The 27,150-nt window shown below is 44.2% G+C and overlaps 1 protein-coding gene across 1 annotated transcript in view; it reads right to left on the bottom strand.

The window, feature by feature from the left end:
- Window positions 1-27,150, bottom strand: part of LOC143961248 (venom factor-like) — a 205,025-nt gene that overhangs the window by 155,197 nt on the left and 22,678 nt on the right. Inside the window, exons 3-9 of the mRNA XM_077470483.1 lie at window positions 26,036-26,198; window positions 18,275-18,345; window positions 15,532-15,626; window positions 9,229-9,311; window positions 5,179-5,266; window positions 3,409-3,511; window positions 1,415-1,535 (exon numbers count right to left, since the gene is read on the bottom strand). Of these exons, the coding sequence (XP_077326609.1) occupies window positions 1,415-1,535; window positions 3,409-3,511; window positions 5,179-5,266; window positions 9,229-9,311; window positions 15,532-15,626; window positions 18,275-18,345; window positions 26,036-26,198 (724 nt within the window). The remainder of the gene's footprint in view (window positions 1-1,414; window positions 1,536-3,408; window positions 3,512-5,178; window positions 5,267-9,228; window positions 9,312-15,531; window positions 15,627-18,274; window positions 18,346-26,035; window positions 26,199-27,150) is intronic.

The raw sequence follows: 27,150 nt of genomic DNA, 5'->3' as shown, positions 1-27,150 counted from the left end.
AACATGGTGGTGGCAGCATCATGGTTTGGGCCTGCTTTTCTTCAGCAGGGACAGGGAAGATGGTTAAAATTGAGGGGAAGATGGATGCAGCCAAATACAGGACCATTCTGGATGAAAACCTGTTGGAGTCTGCAAAAGACCTGAAACTGGGACGGAGATTTATCTTCCAACAAGACAATGATCCCAAACATACAGCAAAATCTACAAAGGAATGGTTCACAAATAAACATATCCAGGTGTTAGAATGGCCAAGTCAAAGTCCAGACCTGAATCCAATCGAGAATCTGTGGAAAGAGCTGAAAACTGCTGTTCACAAACGCTCTCCATTCAACCTCACTGAGCTCGAGCTGTTTTGCAAGGAAGAATGGGCAAGAATTTTAGTCTCTCGATGTGCAAAACTGATAGAGACATACCCCAAGCGACTTGCAGCTGTAATCGCAGCAAAAGGGGGCTCTACAAAGTATTAAAGCAAGGGGGCTGAATAATTTTGCACGCTCCACTTTTCATTTTTTATTAGTTAAAAAAGTTTCAAAAATCCAATAGATTTCGTTCCACTTCACACTTGTGTCCCACTTGTTGGTGATTCTTCACAAAAAATAAAAATGTTATATCTTTATGTTTGAAGCCTGAAATGTGGCAAAAGGTTGAAAAGTTCAAAGGGGCCGAATACTTTCGCAAGGCACTGTAAATTCCAAAACGAAATATTTCAGTTTGCACATGTCTACTGGGAACAGGGTCCCTTTAAAAATAAATTACTTTAAATGCTTAGTAGATGGGGCAATTAACCTACAGCCCACCATGTAAAAATGACAAATCCCCATTTTGTTTATGCATTCAATGTTTCCATAGCGATAAAACGTTATACGGGTTGGATTGCTGGCCCAGCATCCAACCTTCCACATTTCTCAGCATGGGCTTGGGATCCGCCATTGCAGAGCTATTATTATACCCACTGCCCTATATGCCAGTAAAATTGCTCAAAAACTGAATTAATTTTACCAGAGATGTAAATGATGACATCACAGAGACTGAATCCCAAAGTCGTCAATCAGTCACCAATCAGGTAACTACAGCTGGACGAACATATTCTGCACCTACCCAACCACCACATACCCAAAATCATAATGTGTTGGAAGCCACCACCTAGAATAAAGAAGCAACAAGGAAGACAGTCTACAAGCTGGCGGTCCACTTTTAAAACAGACCTGAAAGCCATCAAGGTCCCATGAGACAAGGCTGAATCGGCTTCAGATGACAGAATCAATGAAAAACACTCACCACCCAATGTGCCAAATTGCATAAAAGAAAGTACGTCTATGTTGGCCTCTTTATTCTAGAAAGCAATTACAGGCATTCTAAACTCCAAAACGGATATTTCAGATTTGAGTAGACACCAGCGCGTTGAAGCTCCCACCTGAGTCAGTGATGACTGTAGCGGATACACTTAGTCTCCATTGAAGCATGTCCTTCTCCTCCTGGAAGTACGTCACTAGGTCCTCTCGCTTCAGAACAGCAGAGCCTTCACCATCTTGTATCTAGAATTAGACCAGCCAAAGTAAAGTTTTATTCAGGCAATTGTAATAAATACAATTTAACAATTTATCTGAAAACAAGCAATTCATGAACAAGATAAGGCACACTTGAGATCTGAAAAGGATTTCTACTGTCTGAAGGCTATTGTTACTCTACCAATTCAAGACAAACTGACAGGGTCTTTGTAAAGATACTCACCTTGCCAGTCCCCCCCCCTCCCCCACCATTCCTGCTTCTATCAGATAGGCACTAAAATCAGCAGTAGTGTTATCTGGTATTGAAAGTGCCCAGAGATTGGCTTCTAGACACGAGCACTATCACATTGGAGGAGATAAATGCTCCCCCATACCTGGGATCACCGACACTGGGTATTATCACCAGCTGCACAGGAGTGGCAAAGGGAGCTCTGGCAAAGCGAGTATCAAGGATTTAAGTCTCTACAAAACACAGCAGAGATTATTACTGGAGGGTTTTGTTGGGGAAGAGGCGATTTTTGCTAAAGGAGGGAAATTTTTGCTAGTGGCCAAAATAGAGACAGGTATTTTTTCCTGGGGGGGGGGGGGGGTATCCAGTATATTGTCACAATTGCCTGTTTGTCGTCTGCATATTGTATTGCATTTATTGCCTGCCTATTGCCACAATTGTTCGTATATTGTCAAAATTGCCAGCTTGTTGCCCCATATAGTAGTTGTGATTGCCTGTTTGTTTCCTCATATAGTCACGGTTGCCAATTTGTTGCCCACATATTGTCTTGCTTGGGCATTTTTTGCATATATGATTGCAATTGACCATTTTATGCCTGAGTATTGTACTGATTGCCTATTTTCTGCTTGAATAATATAACAGTTGATCAATCTTTGCCTGTGTGTTTCATACATTTGCCCATTTGGGCAGTGTTGTCTTTAACACAGGGCAAAAGGGGCAGCTGCCCTGGGCCCGGTCATTGTTGTTGGGCCCAAAGCAGCTGCCCCTTTGAGCCCAAACTGCCTGCAAATAGTTGATAAGTGGATTTGAGAGAGCCCAAGAAAATATTTGCCCAGGGTCCAATCAATATTGGATGGCCCTGCATTTGGGGACCATATATTGCCAAAATTGCAATTTCTGGCCTAAGTATTGTGAAGACACTGCTGTTTAGAGGGTCATATTACTATAATTTAGTCCCCTATAAGCTTGTCATGATTGAAGCATGCCACTATTATACATATTTTTAGGGATGGACTTTCAGTTCAGTCTCAACACAGGCTCAGGATTAACTTTGCTTGTTCAGGCTTTCGTCTAAACATTTTGCTCATTTGGCGGGAGCCGAATATTATATATAATATCTCCTTTTCTTTTTCTACTATATATATGACAGTTTCTTGTCAATGGTTATTAAGAGAGCAGTGGGTGCTGGCACCTACCATATCCTTATCACTGGTTATGTCATTTGCTGGCTGTAAATCCTTTCTAACACAGCCTGAGTAGAAAAGCCTGTCCCCTGCCAGCAGCTGCAGAGTGAGACTTGCTCTCTGTAGAGAAGCTGTGATCTTTAGCAGAGGTCCTACATGTCCCCTGCTGAGACTGAGCGAGAGCTCTAATTTCAGCAGGGAGCATGACTTTTGATGATTGCAGAGCTATGGACCTAACTCAGTAAGGGGTATTTTGGATCTCTGCAACAGGACCACTGCTTCTCACAAAGAGAAAGAGTCCCACTCTGCAGTTGCAGGTGGGAAACAGGCTTTTCTGCGTAGGCTGTGGCTGCTTTAAAAGGATTAATATCATCCATGTGAATGAAATCGAAGACTTTGCACATTTTTTATTTTGGGGAACATGAAATATATTTTGCTGATTTAAACTGAAGGTTCACTAGGGCTTTAACATAATAAGAATCAATACCTCAATCCTTCTTAGGGTATTTGGTAGACTTTTCTTCTCACCATCTCTCGACACCGAGAACAGCACATAGGCCATACCATCCAAAGGTTTCCCATAGAGATAACTAATAAGAGAAAGAAAAATAATTATATTTGAGAATAGACAGTTACTGTGAGTGTTGGAGGAACAGTTCGGTCCGAGCATGAGTTCGGGCCGAACATTGGCTGTTTTCCCCATTCGCGGAACACCCGAATTTGCAGGGTGCTCAGCGGATGTTCACCCCATCAAATGCCCTGCAATGCAGTGAGCACTGCACAGTGCATTCTGCACCCTGATTGGACAAATCAAGGTGTAGTAAAAGCTGGTTGTTGGGGAGCGGACTGAAAAGGTACCCACCATGCCCTTAACAACCGATGAGTTATCAGCTGTCAATGGGCTTCCCCGCTGACAGCTGAATAAAAAATTAAAAACAGTTGCCTATAAAAAAATATTAAAAAAATTTAATAAAATGGTGTGGGGTCTCCCCAAACTCTTTACCAAACCCTTATCCGAACACACAGGCTGTCAGGTCGGTAAAGGGGGGCAGCGAGTGAGCCCCCCCCCACTGAACCATACCAGGCCACACAACCTTAACATGGGGGGGAGTTTGGGGGTTAGGGGCTCTGTTGATGGGGACAATGGTCTCTTTACTGTGGTTGTGGGAGTCTGCAGGCATGGGGCTTATCAGAATCTGAAAGCCCACTTTAACAAGGGCCCCAGATCCTTGCCTCCTCCCATGTGAATGAGTATGGGGTACTTAGTATCCCTACCCATTCACCAAAAAGTGTAAAAAGGTAATAAAAACACAAACCTGTAAAAAAAAAAAAAAAAAAAAAAAAAAAAAGTAAATCCATCATCAATCACACCACACCCCAAAAAAACAAAAAAAAAATCCTACACTCATTGAAAGGCGACTGCGAATGTCTCCTCCACCATTTGACAGTTCTTATATAGGTAAGGGTGGAACCACCTGGCGATGTCACCTGGTGGCACCGCTCCCTGTGAAGTCACCGACCCAGCATGCACCGCTCCGTGACATCACAAGGGGGTGGTGCAGCTTCATTATGATTGGCAATGGATTTACATTGGGGGACACTCTTTTTTTTTATTTTTTAATAAAGGAATTGTCAAAAACTGTCTGTATTTTTATTATTTTTTGACACTTTTTCAGTGAATGGGTAGGGCATGTGACCTGGTATGATTCATACCAGGCTGTGTGCTTGGATAAGGGTCTGGTATGGATTTTTTTTTGGGGGGGGGGGACCTCACGCTGTTTTCTCTTTCTTTTTTTTTCAATAAGCGGAAGTCGGCAGTTGCAACCGCGAGTAAATTTTAATGGGATTTGACTCTATATATCCTACAGATGTGCCACTTTACAGGCACTCTAAGGGGACCCTCCTGGCACTATATTTAAAGGATTTTTTAATTTTATTGTTGCACTTTAGGCATCATTAAAATCACTGAAAATTTTTTTTGCATTGATACATCTCCCTCAGGGCAGTATGCAGACCCCCATACCCCTTTTATGGCCAATTACTTGCATATAAGCCTCCAAAATGGGCACTTTTGATTTCTCATGTTCGGCTCCCATAGACTTTAATGGAGTTCACTGTTTGGTGCAGGACTTTTCCCCTGTTCGGGAGTTCTGCTGTGAACTGAACAGGGGTTGTTCAGCCCATCTCTAGTTACTGTATAGATATCACTGATCACTAGAATATACAAATATAACACATAGTCTGCATTGATACTTACTTTGCACGGATTTCTACTCTGAATTCTGGATCTTTGATGTAGTAAAATTTTTCCTCTGAGATTATTTTCACCTCAAAACTGGGTAGAACTGTAATAACAAATAAAGTATATCTCATATTGGCCCTCTGCGCATTCATTCCATTTATAGAAAATGGCCCAAGAAGGTAAGTGAGGGTCAACCTTCGCAACAGGGGTCCTATGCAACAGTATAACTAGACACACTTTATAATTTTCTCCAACTCCATTACTCCATTAATGATGAAAAAAAAGGATCATCTGAACCTAAACCTAGGGTAGCTTCACATTGCCCTGCTGCTCTTTGGCGGCATCACAGGTGCAGCACTATGTACCCATGCTTTTGGTGCAGGTTAGCTGCACTTTTCTATAGACTTCTATTATGTCCTGCAGTTTTAGTGCACTTTCTGAAAGTGTACCAAAAGTGCAAGGCACAGCAAGGCCACCTTTATTAACATAACCAAATAAAGTTTTTATTTTATTTATTTTTTTATTGCCACCATTATAGAAAGACATACTTTACATCGTATACTGTAGGTGTATATATTATATATTTTCATATTCTGAATGATGTTTTTCCTGAAAGTTATTTTAAAATTTTTACATTCTTGCTGGGAAATATAATTTATGATCAGAACGAAAACCATTGAAAATAATCTAAAGGATAACTTTTAGAATATATTATATATACAGTATCACACAAAAGTATGTACACCCCTCACATTTTTGTAAATGCTTTATTATATCTTTTCATGTGACCACACTGAAGAGATTATACTTTGCTACAATGTAAAGTAGTGAGTGTACAGCTTGTATAACAGTGTAAATTTGATATCCCCTCAAAATAACTCAACACACAGACAAAGTGAGTACACCCCTAAGCGAAAATGTCCAAATTAGGCCCAAAGTGTCAATATTTTGTGTGGCCACCACTATTTTCCAGCGCTGTCTTAACCCTCTTGGGCATGGAGTTCACCAGAGCTTCACAGGTTGCCACTGGATTCCTCTTCCACTACTCATTGACAACATCACTGAGCTGGTGGATGTTGGAGACCACAAGCTCCTCCACCTTCCATTTGAGGATGCCCCACAAATGCTTAATAGGGTTTAGGACTGGAGACAAACTTACCCAGTCCATCACCTTTACCCTCAGCTTCTTTAGCAAGGCAGTGGTCATCTTGGAGGTGTATTTGGGGTCATTATGTTGGAATACTGCCCTGCAGCCCAGTCTCTGAAGGGAGGGGATCATGCTCTGCTTCAGTATGTCACAGTACATGTTGGAATTCATGGTTCCCTCAATGAATTGTAGCTCCCCAGTCCGGGCAGCACTCATGCAGCCCCAGACCATGACACTCCCACCACCATACCTGACTGTAGGCAAGACACACTTGTCTTTGTACTCCTCACCTGGTTGCCGCCACACACACTTGACACCATCTGAACCAAATAAGTTTATCTTGGTCTCATCAGACCACCTGACATGGTTCCAGTAATCCATGTCCTTAGTTTGCTTGTCTTCAGCAAACTGTTTGTGGGCTTTCTTGTGCATCATCTTTAGAAGAGGCTTCCTTCTGGGACGATAGCCATGCAGACCAATTTCATGCAGTGTGTGGCGTATGTTGTGAGCACTGAGAGGCTGACCTCCCCACCCCTTCAACCTCTGCAGCAATGCTGGCAGCACTCATACATCTATTTCCCAAAGACAACCTCTGGATATGACACTGAGCATGTGCACTCAACTTCTTTGGTCCACAATGGTGAGGCCTGTTCTGAGTGGAACCTGTCCTGTTAAACCGCTGTATGGTCTTGGCCATCATGGTGCAGCTCATTTTCAGTGTCTTGGCAATCTTCTTATAGCCTAGGCCATCTTTATGAGAGCAACAATTCTTTTTTTTGAGATCCTCAGAGAGTTCTTTGCCAATAGCCACCATGTTGAACTTCCAGTGACCAGTATGTGAGATTGAGAGTGATAACACCAGATTTAACACACCTGCTCCCCATTCACACCTGAGACCTTGTAACACTAGCTAGTCACATGACACCAGGGATGGAAAATGGCTAATTGAGCCGAAATTGGACATTTTCACTTAGAGGTGTACTTGCTTTTTTTTCCCCAGTGGTTTAGACATTAATGGCTGTGTGTTGAGTTATTTTGAGGGAACATCACATTTACACTGTTATACAGGCTGTACAGTCACTAATTTACATTGTAACGAAGTGTCATTTCTTCAGAGTTGTCACATGAAAAGATATAATAAAATATTTACAAAAATGTGTGGGGTGTACTCACTTTTGTGAGATACTGTATATATATTAGGGCCCTTCCCACTGATCCCGGGGTTCTTTTCTCACATCGTGGGGCTCTTTATTATGGTCCTGCAGTGGGAACCCTTCCTGCCATCTTGGGTAGGGTTGCTTTTCTTTGAGACCAAGTAGAAAAAATAGCTGCACATCAACATCTGTCCAACAGGTTTATTGAAAGACCAAGGGGTGATGACGTTTCACACATATGTTGTGCTTCTTTAAATCTCTGGAGCTAGCACCCATCCCTTCCTTTCTGGTAGATTATCATACTCACCTGGAACAGCGATCCGTTTCATTGTTCCCGTTTGCTTTTCTTTAAGCCAAACCCGAACACTTTAGCGGCAGCAACTGTTTTTGTTGTAGTATACACTATACATATATTTTGTGATTAAATAACAATTCTAAGTGTACAAATTTAACAACAAGTGCCCCCCCCCCCTTACATCAGAGTCCACAGAGTTCCCTCTTTACATCTGAATCCACAGAGTTCTGCTTTATATCTGAATACACAGTTTCCCATTTACATCTGAATCCACAGAGTTCCCCTTTAAATCTGAACTTGCAGAGTTCCACTTTACATCTGAATCCACAGAGTCCCCCTTTACATATGAATCCACTGAGTCCTCTCTTTACATCTGAATCCACAGAGTTTCCCTACACTGTAAGCGGGGACCCTGCAGACTCTGATATAAGGGACAACTCCAGGGACTTTGATTTAAGGAAGAACAGTAAGAACTCTGATGTAATGGAGAACACTGCAGACTCTAATGTAAAGGGTAACTATGATATAAGGGGGTCTCTAGTAACCAGGGCCTCCAGTTACATTGGACCAATTGGACCACCCATTGTTCTCTATAGGGAGGCAGATGTAAACAGACGTGTCCGTTTACACATGCCTGCATCCATTCACCATTCATCTGGTGGATCGGGTGACAGTCAGATGTAAACGGACAGGTAGTCTGTTTACATCTGACCGGCCCATAGAAAACAGTGGGCTGTATCTGTGTCCACTCTGCTTGGTGGGGATTAGTGCACAGAACTCCTACTGAGCAGGTGGATGTACTTGGTGGAGTCCGCCCATGTGAAAGGGCCATAAGGGGGAGCTCTGTTTACTGTCATGTAAAGGGGAACTCTGATGTAAGGGATGCTCTGAGAATCCTGCTGTAAGGGGGTCTCTGCTCACCAAAGCCCCCACTTACATCAGAGTCCTCCTTTACATTACAGTCCACAGAGCTCTCCCTTACACTAGTGTGCTCAGAGTTTGGCAAGAGAAGGGAGGGAGGGGGACACTTCACTCACCATGGATGGAGGCTTGGGCAGGCTGCGCATTTCCTGAACTATCTAGTTGCCAGAAGTTGGAGTCTCCCACCTAGGGGACACACAGGGGGAGAGGGGTGGGGGGGGAAGAGGAGCAGATCCTGCTCTCTCTCTCCTCTCCCATCTGTGCAAGAAAGTGGGAGGGGAGGAGTTGTCAGTGCTGGGTCTGGACAGTGTGAGAGAGCGTGTAATAGACATTTTCTACTCATAACTGCAGCCAGCAACGCTGGAGCTACATTCCTACAGTGACGGAACTCCAGGGTCCGGTCATAAGTGAGACCCTTGTGACCCTGGTAAGCGCTGTTTGCTACTCTGACTGACAAGCTACACACTGACCTCTAAAAAAAGTTTTTTTTATCCCGATCAATAAAAATTAAGATAATTCATAAAACATATAAAAGGATATGACCTTACCATATTCTTTAACTTCAAAATTTGTACTGAAGTTCTGTATAAGGGTGTCTTCAAACTTTGCAGCCACAGTCCAAACTCCGAAACTGAAAAGCATAAGGGAGAAGACTGTATGTCAGTTCTCGGAAACGTATACATTACTACCTGATTGCCTTTTCCAGGAAGACAGAGTATGAGGGGCATTGGTATATAAATGTTTACAATGTTTAGGATTCCATATATTTAGATTTATATTACTTATTGATACTAAGGAACTATGACAACTCAAGCCAAACCGTGCAATTTTTCGCATGTACATGAAACACACAAAAAACGCTTGCCATACTTATGATGCCATTTGTTGTTAAAGGAAGTGTGATCTTGTGCATGCATGCAGTGCTTACCCCCAGAGGGGCCACTGGAAATAACTCAGGTCTTCCTTGCCTTTTCAAAAGCAGCCAGCCCAGGTACCAACTCCAGAACACACAACAAAACTCAGGCTCTGTCTATGGCTGTCTTTTTGAAGATTGATTGTAGTACGTGAACACAGGCATGTAGAGGGATGAGGGTGCAAGATACTCTAAAGCACAAGCAGACATTAGAGGACAGATTCTCAAGCAAAATTCTTCAGTAGGGGCCTTAAGTAATGCTGGAGGTAGAGGGGACAGCCACCTCTGGCGTTTAACCCTCAAAGCACAGGCTCACCTAAAGCTCTAGCCAAAAGGTCCTACTCACAATGTCCAGTCACAGCTCTCCAACCAGATTCTGTACAACACTCTTAAGTGAAATAGGTCCTTCTGCAGCCCATCTTCCTAAGGTAGTGTCCTCCAGCAAGTTTCTTTCAGTCCAGGTTCCTCAAGATCCTCAGCCAAGCAATAGCTGGGGCCTGATAACAACAGCCCTTAAATACCTTAGGCTGCCTCCCATGGGCAGAAGCCCCAGGCAGTGCTGGGACAAGGTCATCCAGCGCCCAGAGCAAAGATACCAAACTGCACCCCCCTTTCCCTTAGGGTTAGGGTCAGGGTGCCCCCTACCTCTGCAATAAACCATTGCGCCAGGGGCAGCCACCCCTCCTGCCCACCCCTTGTCCCGGCCCTGGTCCCAGGAGAAAGAGGCAGGTCTGAGCAGACCCTCCAAAACATTTATTTTCTTGCCAGCCTTTCAGGAATTGACTGAAGTCAGATACATATTCATTACCCAGTGGATGACTCTCTTACTTTATTTCTAGAAACTTCTTCCAGAGGCAGGCAGGAGCAATCAACCACCAGGCTTAGGGAGACCTGACCAGATCTAGAAACTAAATTGCTGTTCAGCTGGGTATAAAATAGACAAAATGTATCCAGTCTATGGCAGGGAGCTACATTCAAAAATGTACAAGAGCGTGTGGTACTAAAAGCATGAAAGGTAATCTCAAAAAGGTACATGAGCTCATCCAAAGCTTTACTTACTGTGGAAGATCTACAGGTAGGATCAGCCCTTAAAACCTTTAGATCCTTTCAAATAAAATATGATGTCCCAACCATTGATCACTACAAATGTATACAAATTTCTATTTTTTTATGCAGTAACCCAAACACTACACTATCATTACCTTGGTTTATAGCTCAAAGTTTGGTAAAATGTAATTATTTTGTCTGTGAATGCTCACATTTATCCAGGTCACACTAGTCACATTCAATTTGACTTATTCTGTTATGCTGAAGATGTTTCACAGTTTATCCAAATAGTGGGGGGTACCTGATCCCTTTTGATGAAAGTTTTAATTAGATTTTTTGATAATACAAATTTTGCTACATTATGGTGATATATGAGAATATGGAAGAATATTCAGACATATCAGAACTTTAAAGGTGCCAAACATAAGAATGAATATATGAAGGATAACTGTGTCAACCCTAAACCTATACCTTGTGTCTAAACAATTCTATCATACAATTCATGTGCATATACAAAATTGAGTGAATACATAAAAAATATATAATAAAATATATAAAGAATAAAAAAAATATATATATATTGTAAAAAATACTTGTGAAAAATTATCAGTGAAAACAATATATCAAAGTCTCAGTGCTGCTCCTTTAAGTACGGTATATACGATATCCCTTGTGCTCAAAAACGTCATGCTTTTATGCAATTCGGGATTCACCCCCACCTTCCAAAGTTTGCACTAACTAGAAAGCAATAATAAAACCACCTCAATATTATGCCAGGATTTGTTTTCCTTCAATAGAGTATTAGCCCTTGTACACACGGTCGGACATTTCGACAACCAAATCCGTCGGATTTTGTCCGTCGGATCTTGTCCGAAACTGTTGCATACACACGGCCGGACAAAATTGTCGAAAAATCCGATCTTTCAGAACGTGATGACGTAATTTTGTTACGATGGGACTACGTTCAGGCTAGTAGCCAATAGCTTTGATGTAGGAATTTGATCTGAGCATGCGTGGCACTTTGTCCGATCGAAATTCTCTACACATGATCGGAGTATGTCCTATCGGACCAGTTTGTCGGAAAATATTTCCAGCAAGTTTGAAAATTTGGTCCGACGGATATTCCGATGGAAACAGTCCGATGCATACCACACACAGTCGGATTATCCGACAACATGGTCCGATAGGACACATTCCGATGGATTCTCCGACCGTGTGTACAAGGGCTAACACAGGTTTGCCAGCAATTATCACAGTGTTCCATCCATGCTTCAGCAATCTTAAAAACTCATGGAAAACAAATAGCCATCATTGCACAACAATCTAAGCTTATAATTCTATCTTAAAAAATTGATAGACGAATGCACTCACATGTTATTGTGCCTATAAGACAGGCACCAGTCTATGCAGCGATCTGAGTAAAGCCTTTTGCTCGCCGTCCCATCTCTTGGAACTGGCGTGCAGTGCAAGCCTCGGATTGGTGCGCGTCAGTGGCAGGGAGTGACGTTGATGCTATTCACTGGCCTCTGCACGTTATGCCGAGCAAAAGGCTTTACTCGGATCACTGGATAGATTTGTGCCTGTCTCATAGGCACAATAACATGTGAGTGCATTCGTATATCAATTTTTTAAGCTAGAAAATAAAGCTTAGAATGTTGCGCAATGATGACTATTTTTTTTTTATGAGATTTTGAGATTGTTGAAGCATAGATGGAACACTGTGATAATTGCTGGCAAACCTGTGTTATACTCGATGGAAGAAAAACAAATCCTGGCATAATATTGAGGCGGTTTTATTATTGCTTTCTGGTGAGTGCAAACTTTGGAAGGTGGTGGTGAATCACAAATTGGTGGTGCATAAAAGCATGAGGTTTTTGAGCACAAGGGATATCATATATACTAAAGTATATAATAAAGGAGCAGCACTGGGACTTTGATATATTGTTTTCACTGATATTTTTTCATAAGTATTTTTTACTATATATATATATATATATATATATATATATATATATATATATGTATATATTATTTTTTATATATTTTATAATATATTTTGTATATATTCACCCAATTTTGTATATTCACATGAATTCTATGATAGAATTGTTTAGACACAAGGTATAGGTTTAGGGTTGGCGCAGTTATCTTTCATACTTACACTCTTTACTATCCCACCCTATATAGTGGGGAATCTATAACTGCAGCAGATCCCATATTTACACATTTATATTCTTGGTTGGCGCCGGTGACACCACTCACATGTCAAACATAAGAATGCCTAATGCAGAGTAAAAAGAAACAGAAACCACTCACTAGATAGAGGCCTCAAGATTTTCACACAGGTAAATCCATCCGATGTACAGGCAATCAGTCAATGAGTTTCACTCAATCAAGAGCATAATCATGGGGCCAATACATTGAGGGATTGCTTGAAAATATGGAAGAATATTCAAAGACCTATGCAGACTTTTAAGGTGCCACATATAAGGCTAAAAAGAAAAATATTCCACTACAGGCACTGGAATCTCCAGGTGATCACTGGCACTGGGAGCTGGTTCCAATAGTCATCAGCTGCTATCACAGTCTAAGGCCGCGTACACACGGGCGGACTGTCTGCCCAACTTAGTCCGCCGAAACACATTTGAGCGGACAGTCCGCTCGTGTGTGGGCTTCAGCGGACTTTTTCAGCGGACTGTCTGACGAACAAAGTCTTACGGAATTTCCGTAAAACTGTCCGTCCAAACTTGGTTTGAGCGGACAGTCCGCCCGTGTGTGTGCCAGTCCGCTGTACTTTCGAAATGAGCGGACTTTTCCCTCATTTCATTTCGAGCGCGTCTCCAGGTAGGCGGGGCCCGCGACGGAGACGTCGCGGGCCCCGCCGCCTGGTATGGACTTAAAGGGGAACCCCAACGGTGAAAAAAATCGGCGTGGGGTCCCCCCAAGTCCACAACAGACCCTTGTCCAAGCACGCTACCCGGCCGGCTAGGAAAGGGGGGCGAGCGAGCGCCCCCCCTCCTGAGCCGTACCAGGCTGCGTGCCCTCAACATGGGGGGGTGCTTTGGGGAAGGGGGGCCGCGCGGCCCCCCCACCCCAACTTATATAGTGACAATGGGGCGGTGTCACATGGTATATGTCACATGGGTTGGTCACATGGGTTGATGTCACATGGGGACTATGACATCGTAAGGGGGTGGGGTCACCATGTGACCAACCCATGTGACATATACCATGTGACACTGCCTCATTGTCACTATATAAGTGGCCGCGCAGCGCGGCTCTGGCATTCCGGCCAGGGAGATCGTCGAGGCAACATCTCCTGGAGAAGAAGAAGAAGAACGGAAGGCGGCGACAGCGGCGACAGAAGACCGGGCCACCGCCTGTAAAAGAGCTAGAAGAAGGTGCGGTGGCCCGGCAGAAGAACCGAAGAGGGGGACAAGACCCCCGAAGTCGGGAGAAGAGGCCGGCGGCGGGGAGGAAGAAAGCCGGACTCCTCTACTAGCAAAAGAGCTACAAGAAGATAGCGGAGGAGTCCGGCGAGAAGACCCCCGAAGACGGAAGACCCCCGGAGCTGTGCAATAAAATATTTTAACCCTGTGTTGTGTTTTTTTTTTTACTTTTTTTCACAGGTGAATGGGTAGGGGTACATTGTACCCCATACTCATTCACATAGGGTGGGGGGCCGGTATCCGGGGCCCCCTTATTAAAGGGGGCTCCCGGATTCTGATAAGCCCCCCGCCCACAGACCCCGACAACCAACGGCCAGGGTTGTCGGGAAGAGGCCCTTGTCCTCATCAACATGGGGACAAGGTGCTTTGGGGTGGGGGGGCCGCGCGGCCCCCCCTTCCCCAAAGCACCCCCCATGTTGAGGGCACGCGGCCTGGTACGGCTCAGGAGGGGGGGCGCTCGCTCGCCCCCCTTTCCTGGCCGGCCGGGTAGCGTGCTCGGACAAGGGTCTGTTGTGGACTTGGGGGGGACCCCCACGCCGATTTTTTTCGGCGTTGGGGTTCCCCTTTAAGTCCATACCAGGCGGCGGGGCCAGCGACGTCTCCCTCGCGGGCCCCGCCTACCTGGAGACGCGCTCGAAATGAGCGGACTTTCCTCCGCGTGTGTGGGCGAGTCCGTTCATTTCAAAAGTTGAGCGGATTGTTTGGCGGACTTAGTCCGCTGTAATTAGTCCGCTCAAAAAGTGCCGTGTGTGGGCAAGTCCGTTCATTCAAAAGTTTGGACGGACTGTCTGTCGGATTGTCTGACGAACTTAGTTGGGCAGACAGTCCGCCCGTGTGTACGCGGCCTAAGCAAACTCCACATAGAGAAACCTAAACCTCTCACCACATAGAAGCCTCAAGATAGTGTATTAAGTAATTTGGCACACAAGTGAATCTATTCCCTATACAGGTAATCCCTCAATGCATTTCACACAATCAACAGCTTAAAGATGGAGTCCTGATTAAGCTCTTGATTGAGTGAAATTAGTTGAGGGATTGCTTGTATAGTGGATGGATATGTTTTTGTGCCGTTTCTCTATAGGGAGTTTTTGTTTTTACTGCGATACAGTAGTTACCTAATGGGGAGGAAATGGAGAGGGAGCTACTGTGAACAAGCGAGGGGATAGTTCTAAGTGGAATGGGAGGCTTAGATCCATCTCTGTTTGGACTGCAGATTAGCCCTTCTAGATAGCTGTGTATATCTCAGGACTGGATGAACAGAAATACACGTCCTTTGGCAGGTAAAAGAGCTTCCTTTATATCTGTATTTATCTGTTCGCAAAGAGTTCAGCTTTAACTTCACACACTTAAGGTGGCCCATTCAATTGAAAATGTAGTTGCCCATGTGTAATATTAAACTGTTTATTTTATTCTCCATTGCCTTCAGGAGACAAAGTTCTCACCTTGCAAGTTCAGTTAGTCTGTAACTGGAGGAAATTATTCCTTTTGTGGTAGTTTGCCGGATGGTATCTCTCTTTACAATCACATTATCTGGAGTCTGAGAAGGGAGAAGAAAATCAATATTATACAGAGAAATCCAAAAAGACTGTATGAATATATTTGGTTCTCATCATCAAACATGTCAGAAGGATGAGCTGTAGAAACCAATAGGGAGAATGTCTAAATTATTCATTGGATTCGAGAGCATTAAAATCTAGTTATTGGTTTACACATGACTTTTTTAATATATGTGCAGCAGTAGTAAAGAGGGTGAGCTTTAATGCCCACACGTCACACATACTGTATGTGTCAATGGGTGGCAGCGCTTTCTGTACTGAGAACACACTCACTGCATGCTTCCAGCACAGAGACAATTGTCAAAGACAGCTCCCATTGTGTACTAATGATTGGCAGCTGGCAGGACTGGCTCCCAATCATGTGACCACGTTGACATTAAATACCAATAGACTTGTGATTGGGCGATCCTTTCTGCCTCCCGGTTGTACTGACCCCATTAAATGGATAAGGGAGAGAAAAGACGTGATCCCTGGTGCTGTACATCCATATTGTCCTATGGTAGTAATCAGAGTGGCAACCTCAGCCTGGACTCCAACCAGGCCACGCCTCCAACACGTTTCACCCCATCCCCCAGAGCTTAGTCATGGGGATTGAAGGGACACCAGGGCTGAGTGGAAAGCGGTTATACGGGCCCATTATAACTGTCTGTGAACAAATCTTCCTTTTGGTCTTCCTCTTTTATTATTACATTTTTTTTTTTTTTTTATAATTTTTTAAAATGTATTTATTTTAAGAAAAAAAAAAGAGTTGAAAATCCCACATACATTACACATTACATGGCTGCAATCCAATACAGGACTTTACACAGCACAACACAGTATCCTGACAGGAGGATAGCAGGGTCAACCAAGGATCGACTTGGGCATGTACCCACTAACCACAAGCTGTAGCATCGTAATCAGCCAGTTTGCAGGTGATGACGACCCAAACACTAATTATTAATAAACGACAAGATGTATATACTTTATGGTGCTGAGAGCGCTGCGACATGGAAAGAAATACTATTAGAATAAAGGAGAATCTGCCTATAGAAATATACCATCCATCATGTGACACGTCACCCATCCAGTCGTTTCTCTCTATATAGACCACCACAGTATACAGACCAGTTTTTGTTCTCCAAGGCTCTGATGAAGAGGAAACCCCCTCGAAAAGCGTTAGCCATTCATACAGTTTTACCCTTGTATGGGCATACATTTTTACAATTTTATCAAATGAGAATATTGTAATATATTTATTCATGAACATGTAGTATTTTTCTTTGTATATACCAATTTGTTTAGAATAAACTTTTTTTATTTTGATTCATGCGTTAGCCTTTTTTCTTCTTTCATACACAGCCTTTTGGACTTCCCCCTAGTCAGTTTAGTCAGTGGGGCACTAGCACAGGAGAATATCTTTTCTGTTCAGACCTACACATTACATAGTTGGTAACGCTGAATAAACCCATAGGTCCATCCAGCTCAATCTATATTTGCATGTGTGTGTGTGTGCACACATGTCACTATGGATTCACACATTACCCTGTCCGCCTTTAGGCGATCCCTGAAAATTCACTTATTCAGGGAAGCCTATCCCACACCCACCTAAGAATTGTACCAGAGTCACCGCCATCAGATCATACCCACAGCTATAAGCCTTTCTACCACCTCCCCCTCCCTTTAGATTGTAAGCTCTATGAGCACCTATTCCTACTATTTAGAACGGTATTGTGATTGTATTGTCCCCCTCTTTACATTGTAAAGCGCTGCACAAGATGTTGGCGCTATATATTTTATTATTTTATTTATTTATTTCAGGTACTTATATAGCGCTGTCAATTTACACAGCGCTTTACATATACATTGCACATTCACATCAGTCCCTACCCCCAAGGAGCTTACAAACTAAGGTATATATAATCCTCTATAATAATATAATAATAATAACTCTCATATCCCTGTATATTTTGGTCACAGAAAAACTCATGCAAGGTCTCAGGCAAAATAGACCCCAGATTTCTCCACAAAGAGATGCTTGTTATGCTTATTTCTAGCACAAGGGAAGTTGTTCAATAAAGCAGATATAAAAAAAAATATACAGTGTAAAAAAAAAAAAAAAAAGATTAAAAATGAACGCATACAACGGTCCCGCACAAATATGTAAACAGCGATCTGTGATGCACATGTGAGGAGCAATAATTGTAGCAACAGACCCCCATTGTAACTCTAAACTCGTAACCTACAAAGGCTTTTAAAGCATCACCTATGTAGATTTTTAAGTATCGTAGTTTGTCGCCATTCAACGGACCCGTGCAAATTTTAAAGCGTAACATGTTAGGTATTTATTTACTCAGCATAACATCATCTTTTATATCTTAATATATGTGAAATAAAAAATTGCAACAACCAACATTTTCTTCCCCCGTGCAATGGCATATTTCCATCCTCAACCACTTTGTAAGGTGTATTTCACCTTATGTTTAAGTGGCTGCCCAGCTTTAGGCACTTTGTACAAAGTAAAAGAATAATAAAATAAAATTTAAAAAAATGTATATATTAAACAATGATTACAAGCTAGGGAATACATTTTTAATAATATAATATGATAAATACAGGCTTGAATATGGACAAAGAGAAAGGGACCTACCAGGACTTCTATGACTATCGGCGTGTTTAGAGGCTTCAGGTCTGGGGTCATGCTGTAGATTCGGTAGAGTACTAAATACAAAGAGAAAAGTACATGTTATGGGTACCACATTTGAATACTATATGATGTCATTTAGAGAATAATAGTCATATTAATAATAACAGTTATACCTAAGTAGCTTAAAGTGTATTTAAAGAACAACAATTTAATTTATTACAACTCACTCAGTTTTTTTTTTTTCTTTTAATGTGGTGATCTTGACAGTGACATATTTCATATTTTAGTGCAATATTGTCAACCCAGTACAGGAAGTTAAGAGGTCGCTCGATTTCTGGCAAAATCAACTGATATTTTTTTTGCAGTTGTCAAATAGATACACTGTAACAAAGGTACTTTCAATGGTATATTTAGGAGACCAAAAAGGAATAATTATAACCAGTTAACAACAGTTTGTTGTTAGGGTTTACATAGACTTTAAGTAGGGTGGTGCAATTCCATGTAACACACAAATGAACAGGAGGCCACCTGTGTGCCAGTCTCTCCTTACTTGTCCTAATGTGGGAATTGCATTATGCTACTTAACGTTAACAGCTATGATTGTGTGATTAAAGAATATCATGGAGGTTGATTTACTAAAGGCAATCAGGCTGTTTACTTTGCAAGGTAAGTTGCACTTTTCAAGATAATTTGCTCCAGAGCTTAGTAAACAAGGTGAAGCTTCACTTTGTCGACAATACCCAATCACATGCAAGAAAGATGAAAAAAAATGAATTTTTGCTTGCACATGATTGAATGAAGGAAGTCAGCAGAGCTACCCCTCATTTGCTATTGTCTATTTGCCTTTAGTAAATCAACTCCATTGCATTTAGTAGCAGATTTTTTTTTTAACTTAAATGAGCAAACTAGCATAGATAATGGGTTCAGATTGCATCAGAGTTACTTGGTGTTGTTCTGTAACTTAAATTTCCACAGAAATACTAGACTTTAGACACTTGCCTAATAATGTGATATTTGCAAAAGTTATCTATGAGGACAATAAATAAGTTTGTGAAAACATGGAGTTTTTAAAAACCTCAGGCAAATAATTATTAAAAGGCCAGGGCTGCTCTTTGCACTGCAATTAGATGTGCCAAGAGCTACCATGGTCCTCAGAGCAAATGGTCTTTCCAGATCCCTATAGCCCCTCTGCATTCTTTTAGCACGGAAGTTGGAAATCAAGCCAGTGCCTATAAGGTTTGTAAAGAGTAAGAAAGAACTATATTGCCGTCTATGTTCCCGTTGGGATTATCTTTCCCTTACTTTCTGTGTGGTGGCCAGGACAGTGACTGCGAACCAAGATATGTGTGTAAGCCACTCAGGCTGTATGGGAATGAAGTCCTGTGCCCATCATTGGGAGTGCTGGCCAGGAAGGGAGCTAGTCTATGCTCCAGACAATGGTAGTCAAGGCTGAGGCTGCCATTCACTTTCATACAGCAGGTTTTGACTTGCTGTGTGGCTCCCGGGACTAGTGATGGACGAACGTTTCGCCCGGCGGTCGTTTCGCGGCGAATTTCCGACATTCGCGGTCCGCACGTTCGAACGCCTTTTTCCGTCGTTCGCCGCGGCGGACTTACGTGTTTAATGTATACAAGAACTTTAACCTTTGGTGACACGTTTATCATGTGATACAGGACAGCCAATTGAGACATGACAGCACATGGACACTTGGACATTCCCCCTAACCTATAAATACACCCGATCCGGTGGCCATTTTACATTCTTTCTTCTGTTACGATAGGGACAGGTTCCTGTGTGGAGTAGGGAGAGATAAACCACTAGCTATTTGGTACACAAAAGTTCTTTTCAGGACTGGTATAGGTGTTGATAGGTTTGCTGTGCTGCTGATTCTTGCAGCAGCCTGAGTGTCTTTTGTTAGTTTAGAGAAAGGGAAAGGACGGTGTATGCTACAGGGACAGCCAGATTAGTCTTTCATCATCATCATCATCATCATTAGCTGTTACTATCAAGGTCCACAAAAGAGCTGTTCCAGTAACCACTAATCGTTCTCTTTTTTTGCCAATTTGTATAGGGACAGGAAGGAAGCAGTGTTGTCAGGCAGTGAGGGTAATTTTAAAGACTTGCTGTTATTATTAGTTCCACAAAGGTTCTTTTCAGGACTGGTATCAGTGGTACAGTAATAGGCTTGTACATGTATAATATTCTTTCTTCCAAATATAGAAAGGATATTATACTTGACTGCTGCCCTTCTGCTGCAGTCTGCTAAACATTCACAACTCACTTGTTCCACAAAAGTTCTTATAAGGACTGGTAACTTGGTATAGGGTGCTACGGTACATAGGCTTGAGTGCGGTACAGTCTGCTGTTCTGTAAGGACCGCTATCGGTCCACAATAGATAGGGTTGACGTGCACCACTGCTGACCGCTGCCCTATACTGCAGCAGTCCTTCAGCGGTATAGGGACTGACGTACAGTCTGCTAATCACTAACACACAACCTGCTTGTTCCACAAAAGTTCTTATAAGGACTGGTAACTTGGTATAGGGTGCTACGGTACATAGGCTTGAGTGCGGTACAGTCTGCTGTTCTGTAAGGACCGCTATCGGTCCACAATAGATAGGGTTGACGTGCACCACTGCTGACCGCTGCCCTATACTGCAGCAGTCCTTCAGCGGTATAGGGACTGACGTACAGTCTGCTAAACACTAATACACAACCTGCTTGGTCCACAAAAGTTCTTATAAGGACTGGTAACTTGGTATAGGGTGCTACGGTACATAGGCTTGAGTGCGGTACAGTCTGCTGTTCTGTAAGGACCGCTATCGGTCCACAATAGATAGGGTTGACGTGCACCACTGCTGACTGCTGCCCTATACTGCAGCAGTCCTTCATCGGTATAGGGACTAAGAGTTTTGTCACAGGGTCATTTAAAAAATGACAGGCAGAGGAAGAGGCAGGCCCTTCCGCAGGGGTGGTAGGGGTAGGGCAGGAGCAACAGGCTTGAGCCAAAGTGGGAAGTTGCAGAAGGTGCGTTCAATTACTTTAAAGGATGCACCAGACTTGGTTGAGTGGCTCGCTCAGCCTTACTCTTCTGCACCCTCCTCATCCTCTCGATCTGCACCCTCTTCTTCACTCTCTGCTATGTGCACCCCCAAAGACACTACCACCAACAACACGACCACCACCACCACCACCACATACCTTCCGCTTGAGTCACTGGAATTATTTTCCGATCCATATCAAGAGGACATTTCTGATGCGCAGCCACTCTTGGTATTGGATCAGGAAGAGGAGGTAGCAACAAGCGCTACTCAGCAGTCTGACGACAGTACCCAGATCAGCCCAAGGAGGAGGTTGGTCCCCGGTGTTGCTGCCTACTCCGAGATCTCTACTTATAGCGGTGGGGAAGGTGACGTTGATGATGACGTGTCTAGTGATGTCACGTGGGTGCCCACAAGAGAGGAAGAGGAGGGGAGTTCAGAGGGAGATATGGACCAGCAGATAGGGAGGAGAAGCAGGAATAACTTACATTGCACAGGAGGGACAAAGCAGACTGCAAATGTATCAGGAGCGAGTCATCGACCATGTACGGTCACATCTGGCGCTCCCAGGACACCGGCACATGGCTCCGCAGTGTGGGCTTTTTTTAACGTGTCCGCTGCTGACAATAGCGTTGCCATCTGCAATCTTTGCAGTCAACGCGTTAGTCGCGGTAAGCCCAATACTCACCTAGGGACGACCGCCTTAAGAAGGCACATGAGCAGCCATCACCGAGCCCAGTGGGAGCAACGGAACACACAAAGCCACACTGCAGGCTCTCACCGTCCAGCCTCGTCTTCTACTTCTCCTTCTCCTCTCTCCTCACAATTGTCCTCCACTCCACCTTCCATCACGCCAAGCTCACATTTTTCTGCAAAAAGGCAGGCTTCCGTGGGCCTAATGTTTGAGCGTAAAAAAATGATGACGCCGGATAACCCTCTTGCCCAACGGTTGGCGGCTGGCTTGTCAGAACTCATAGCCCGCCAACTACTGCCATATAAACTGGTGGACTCGGAGGCCTTTCGCAAATTTGTGGCCATTGGAACACCACAATGGAAGGTCCCAGGAAGGAAGTATTTCTCAGAGAAGGGCATCCCAGAGCTATATGGCCATGTTCAGCGGCAAGTGAATGTATCTCTGGCACACAGTGTCGGTGCCAAGATACATCTGACCACAGACACGTGGTCTAGCAAACACGGGCAGGGAAGGTATATCACTTTTACTGCCCACTGGGTGAACCTTCTGACGGCCGTCAAGCATGTAACCCGTGGCACCCGTGTAGATTTGGTTTTACCGCCACGGATTGCATGCAGGCCTGACTCTTCTTCTCCTCCTCCTACTCCATCCTCCTCCCTCTCCTCCTCAGCTGCCTCCTCCTTTTCCGCTGCTAGCGTCTCTTCCGCTGCACCGCCCAAGCTCCCCAGAACCTATTCCACATGCCAGGTGAGACGTTGCCATGCCGTGCTGCGTCTGTTGTGCCTGGAAGCAAAGAGCCACACTGGCCCGGCACTCCTTTCAGCTTTGCGTTCACAGGCAGATGAGTGGCTAACACCGCTCAATTTGACAGTTGGTAAAGTGGTGTGTGACAACGGTGCCAATCTGCTTAGCGCATTGAAACAGGGCAAAATCACGCACGTGCCGTGCATGGCACACGTCTTAAACTTGGTCGTGCAGCGATTCCTTGTCAAATACCCTGGGGTCCAGGACATCTTGCGGCAGGCAAGGAAAATCTCGGCCCATTTCAGAAGATCTTACACGGCCATGGCTCGCCTTGCTGACATTCAGCGGCGACACCATCTGCCGGTCAGACGTCTTATTTGCGATTGCCCGACGCGATGGAACTCAACCTTCTATATGCTTGATAGGCTGCTCCAGCAGAAACGTGCAGTTAACGTCTACCTGTATGAACTCTGCGAAAGAAACGGTTCTGGGGAGCTGGGTTTTTTTTCACCGCGCCAGTGGCTGCTCATGCGCGACACATGCAGACTTCTGCGGCCATTTGAGGAGATCACCAAACTGGTCAGTCGCAGCCATGGCGCCATCAGTGACATGGTACCTTATGCCTTCTTTCTGGAGCGTGCATTGCGTCGTGTCATTGATCAGGCTGTGGAGGAGCAGGAGCGGGAAGATGAGGAAGTCGCAATGCTGGATGAATTCCCAGGGGGGGCTACTCTATCTGAGACAAGTCAACAACAGGAGTCTGATGAGGAGTTAGAGGAGGATGGTGCCGGGGCGGATGAGCAGGAGCAAGAAGAGCATGCTTTAAACCTTTCTGGGATCCCTGTTGTGCGAGGATGGGGAGAGGAGAATGAAGAGGACGACATTATCCTGGATGATGAGCAGGAGCCAGGCCACCACACCGCTTCCACTTTAGTGCAAATGGGGGCCTTCATGCTCCAGTGTTTTAATAGGGACCCCCGTATAAAAAGCATGAGGGTCAAGGACCAGTACTGGGTGGCAACGTACTTAGACCCCCGGTACAAACACAAAATGGCGGAAATGTTACCGCCGTCGCAGAGGGCTGTCAGAATGCAGCACTTCCAGGCCTTGCTTCGAGAAATGCTGCATTCTGCTTTTGCGTGCGCTGGCAGAGGAGCAATTCCCACTCCCAGAGAAGGATTTGCGGGTACCAATCCAACAGCGCCTGCAAGAAGAGGCCGGTTTGAAGATGTGTTGGTGACTTCGGATATGAGGTCATTCTTTCAGCCGACCCATCGACAGGTGTCATCCGGATCCAGCATCAGGGAACGCCTAGACCGTCAGGTGTCCGACTACATTGGGTTAACGGCCGATGTGGACGCTCTGAGGAGTGATGAACCCCTAGACTACTGGGTGGGCAGGCTTGACCTCTGGCCAGAGCTTGCCCAATTTGCAATCGAACTGTTGGCTTGCCCCTCATCCAGTGTCCTGTCCGAAAGGACGTTCAGCGCAGCAGGGGGGATTGTGACCGATAAGCGTACTCGCCTAGCTCACGACAGTGTTAACTACCTCACATTTCTAAAAATGAATGAGGCATGGATCTCGGAGGAATTCAACACATGTGACCAGTAGACCATGTATATGTCTATAAACTATTTTTTTAATCAAGCACACAGACCTTCATAATTCATTTGGCTCACTTCCTTGACCCAAAAAAGCACACCGTACTATATGCCCCTACCCTCCTCTTTGAAGAGGTTGAGCGGTGTCATATTTCTACTGGGGCTGCTTATGATATCCCTGTGCTGTGCTGACTTCCTCCTGGGGGTTCTTATTATGAAGGGATCACACTATCCCTGTGCTGTGCTGACTTCCTCCTGGGGGTTCTTATTATGAGGGGATCACACCATCCCTGTGCTGTGCTGACTTCCTCCTGGGGCTGCTTACGGTGCTGCTGTCAGTGCTGTATGTCACGGTGCTGCTGTCAGCGCTGTATGTCACGGTGCTGCTGTCAGCGCTGTATGTCACGGTGCTGCTGTCAGCGCTGTATGTCACGGTGCTGCTGTCAGCGCTGTATGTCACGGTGCTGCTGTCAGCGCTGTATGTCACGGTGCTGCTGTCAGCGCTGTATGTCACGGTGCTGCTGTCAGCGCTGTATGTCACGGTGCTGCTGTCAGCGCTGTATGTCACGGTGCTGCTGTCAGCGCTGTATGTCACGGTGCTGCTGTCAGTGCTCTGTATTACGGTGCTGCTGTCAGATGCCTCTATCACGGTGCATGTGTCATTCCGGTATGTCACGCTGCTGGTGATCATCTCCTGCACCCTCTTCTTTGCCTACCCTGGTCCCTGACCTTCCCTCTCCTCCATTGCCTTCATTAGCTCCATAGTCCTGAATTGTTAGAACAATTTCCCAAATAAAATAAAAATGCTTGTAGTTATCGATCCCAAATTCACCTCATACATGTATTATGTCATTGTCCAGATGGTGGGACTACGTTTTACCCCCTAATAATTACCACGTGGCCGCAAATTCGACATGAAGGTTTGCAAAGTTCGCCTCCCATTGAAGTCAATGGGGCCCGCGGCGAACGTTCGGTTTCGCGAACGTTTGGGTCCGTTCGCATTTCGCTTTCGCGAAACGTCCCGTCGGAAGTTCGTCCATCACTACCCGGGACACCTAAATACTCTCAACCAAGAAAATAAGTCCCAAACAATTTCACCATTGGGAACACAGACAGCAGTAGGATTTTGACTCTGTAAAGAAAGAAAAAAATTATCTTTAATCCTTACACTAACCCTCCCCATAACACTAAACCTCACTGTAATCCCAACTTTCACACTACCTTTCCCTGTAATCACAGCCCTAGCCCTTTCTATAACCCTCACACTAATCCTCTCTATAACTAGGCCCTTTTCAACCTTTTTAACATGGAGGAACCCCTGAAATAACTTTCTGTTCTCCGGGAACCCCTGTTAATGATTATCAACAACTCATGGCACAATAGTGCAAAGGTCACGAAAAGGATGCTTCTTACCATCATTTTTGGTCGTTGGGAAGAACCCTACAGATAGCTAAAAAAAAAAAAAAATCAATGATATCAGTGGTTACTTATCTAGGAGGCAGAAGAATGCCTAAGGATCCCCTAGCAACCTCTGGAGGAACCCTGGTTGAGAAAGTATGCAATAACCCCAATAATAACCTTCCCTGTAACCCTAAAACCTCTGTATGATTTTTTCCTGCTACCATTGGGCATCCCCTTTAGGAATACCGCTAGCATTCCTTTCTCTTGCTGTTGTCATATTTACTTTGTGATCCCGGGGTGTAGATAGGTTTGTCGGTCTGTACGAAGATATAACCACTTTGATAGGACACCAGAACAACTTTTTCCAAGTTGCAGGGGCCGGAACGCACAATGACATAGACAAACTGCTTCTTTTCTGGGTCTTTATCCAGGTTAGTTGATGGAACCTAGGGGGAATTTAAACACAGCTACATGAGGTCAAGAAATAGGACAATCAAACTCAATAACACAGATAAGTCTTTGCAAAGGCCCATGAGAAGCTTTCCTTCACAGACCAATAAAAGATATTTCATCACTCATATTGTTATAGCTACAAAACAAACTATCATGCTTGCATACAATCTCTGTCCCCCAGAACAAGGCCAGTCTTACCTAGTTACTGGTCAAGACGTACATAACTGGGCAGGCCAGAACCCGAATGTTCCGAACTCTAGATGCGAGGGCATATGAATCCTTGCTAGCTACTTTGAACTCTGTTGCCTCTTCTAGATGGTCTTAGAACTTTCCCTTAGTCATATAGTCCACTAGCCATGCTCCATGGTTTCACTTCCCCATGTTTTGAACCTGGCTAGTGTGTATACTCAGGTGTGTGCAGCTTTCGGTTACCCTCAACTCAGGGGTGGTGAAGGTTGGGGCTTCAGCCACAGCAAGATCCCTTCTGGGGTGGTGGAGTCCCCTTCCTTTATCGCCCACTCAGCCTGGGTTTCGAATCGTTGCACATGGAGACTTTTTCGGACATTCTGAGATTATATAGGTTATATAGATTATATAGGTTTTTCAGTTTACATTTCCCTTAGCAAAATCTGTATAATGCTTGTACGACTCTGTTGCATTGCTCTGTTAGCTCTACGGCCTGGTTGGTCGATTGAGGACTGATAATGCTCGTCATACCTTGTTTTATCCTGATGTACTACTGTTTTCTGTTGTTATGAAAATAAAATATATTGAAACGAGAATCTCTGTCCCTTAACTTTGTGGAAGTGAAATTAATACTTCAGAGCATATTTATAAATGAAAAATTGGCCACGATCCTAGAAGACAGACATGATTCATTTCTCTTAATATAGCAGCTCTAGCTGAAATACCTACCCCCCTTGTGGTACATCTCGTTCTTGGTTC

Source organism: Lithobates pipiens, unplaced genomic scaffold, assembly GCF_037356315.1.
Source record: "Lithobates pipiens isolate NorthernLeopardFrog02 unplaced genomic scaffold, aLitPip1_a1.2 Scaffold_8, whole genome shotgun sequence".
NCBI lineage: Eukaryota > Metazoa > Chordata > Amphibia > Anura > Ranidae > Lithobates > Lithobates pipiens.
The sequence above is the reverse complement of the archived record's forward strand: the minus strand, read 5'-3'. Positions and strand labels throughout refer to the sequence as shown.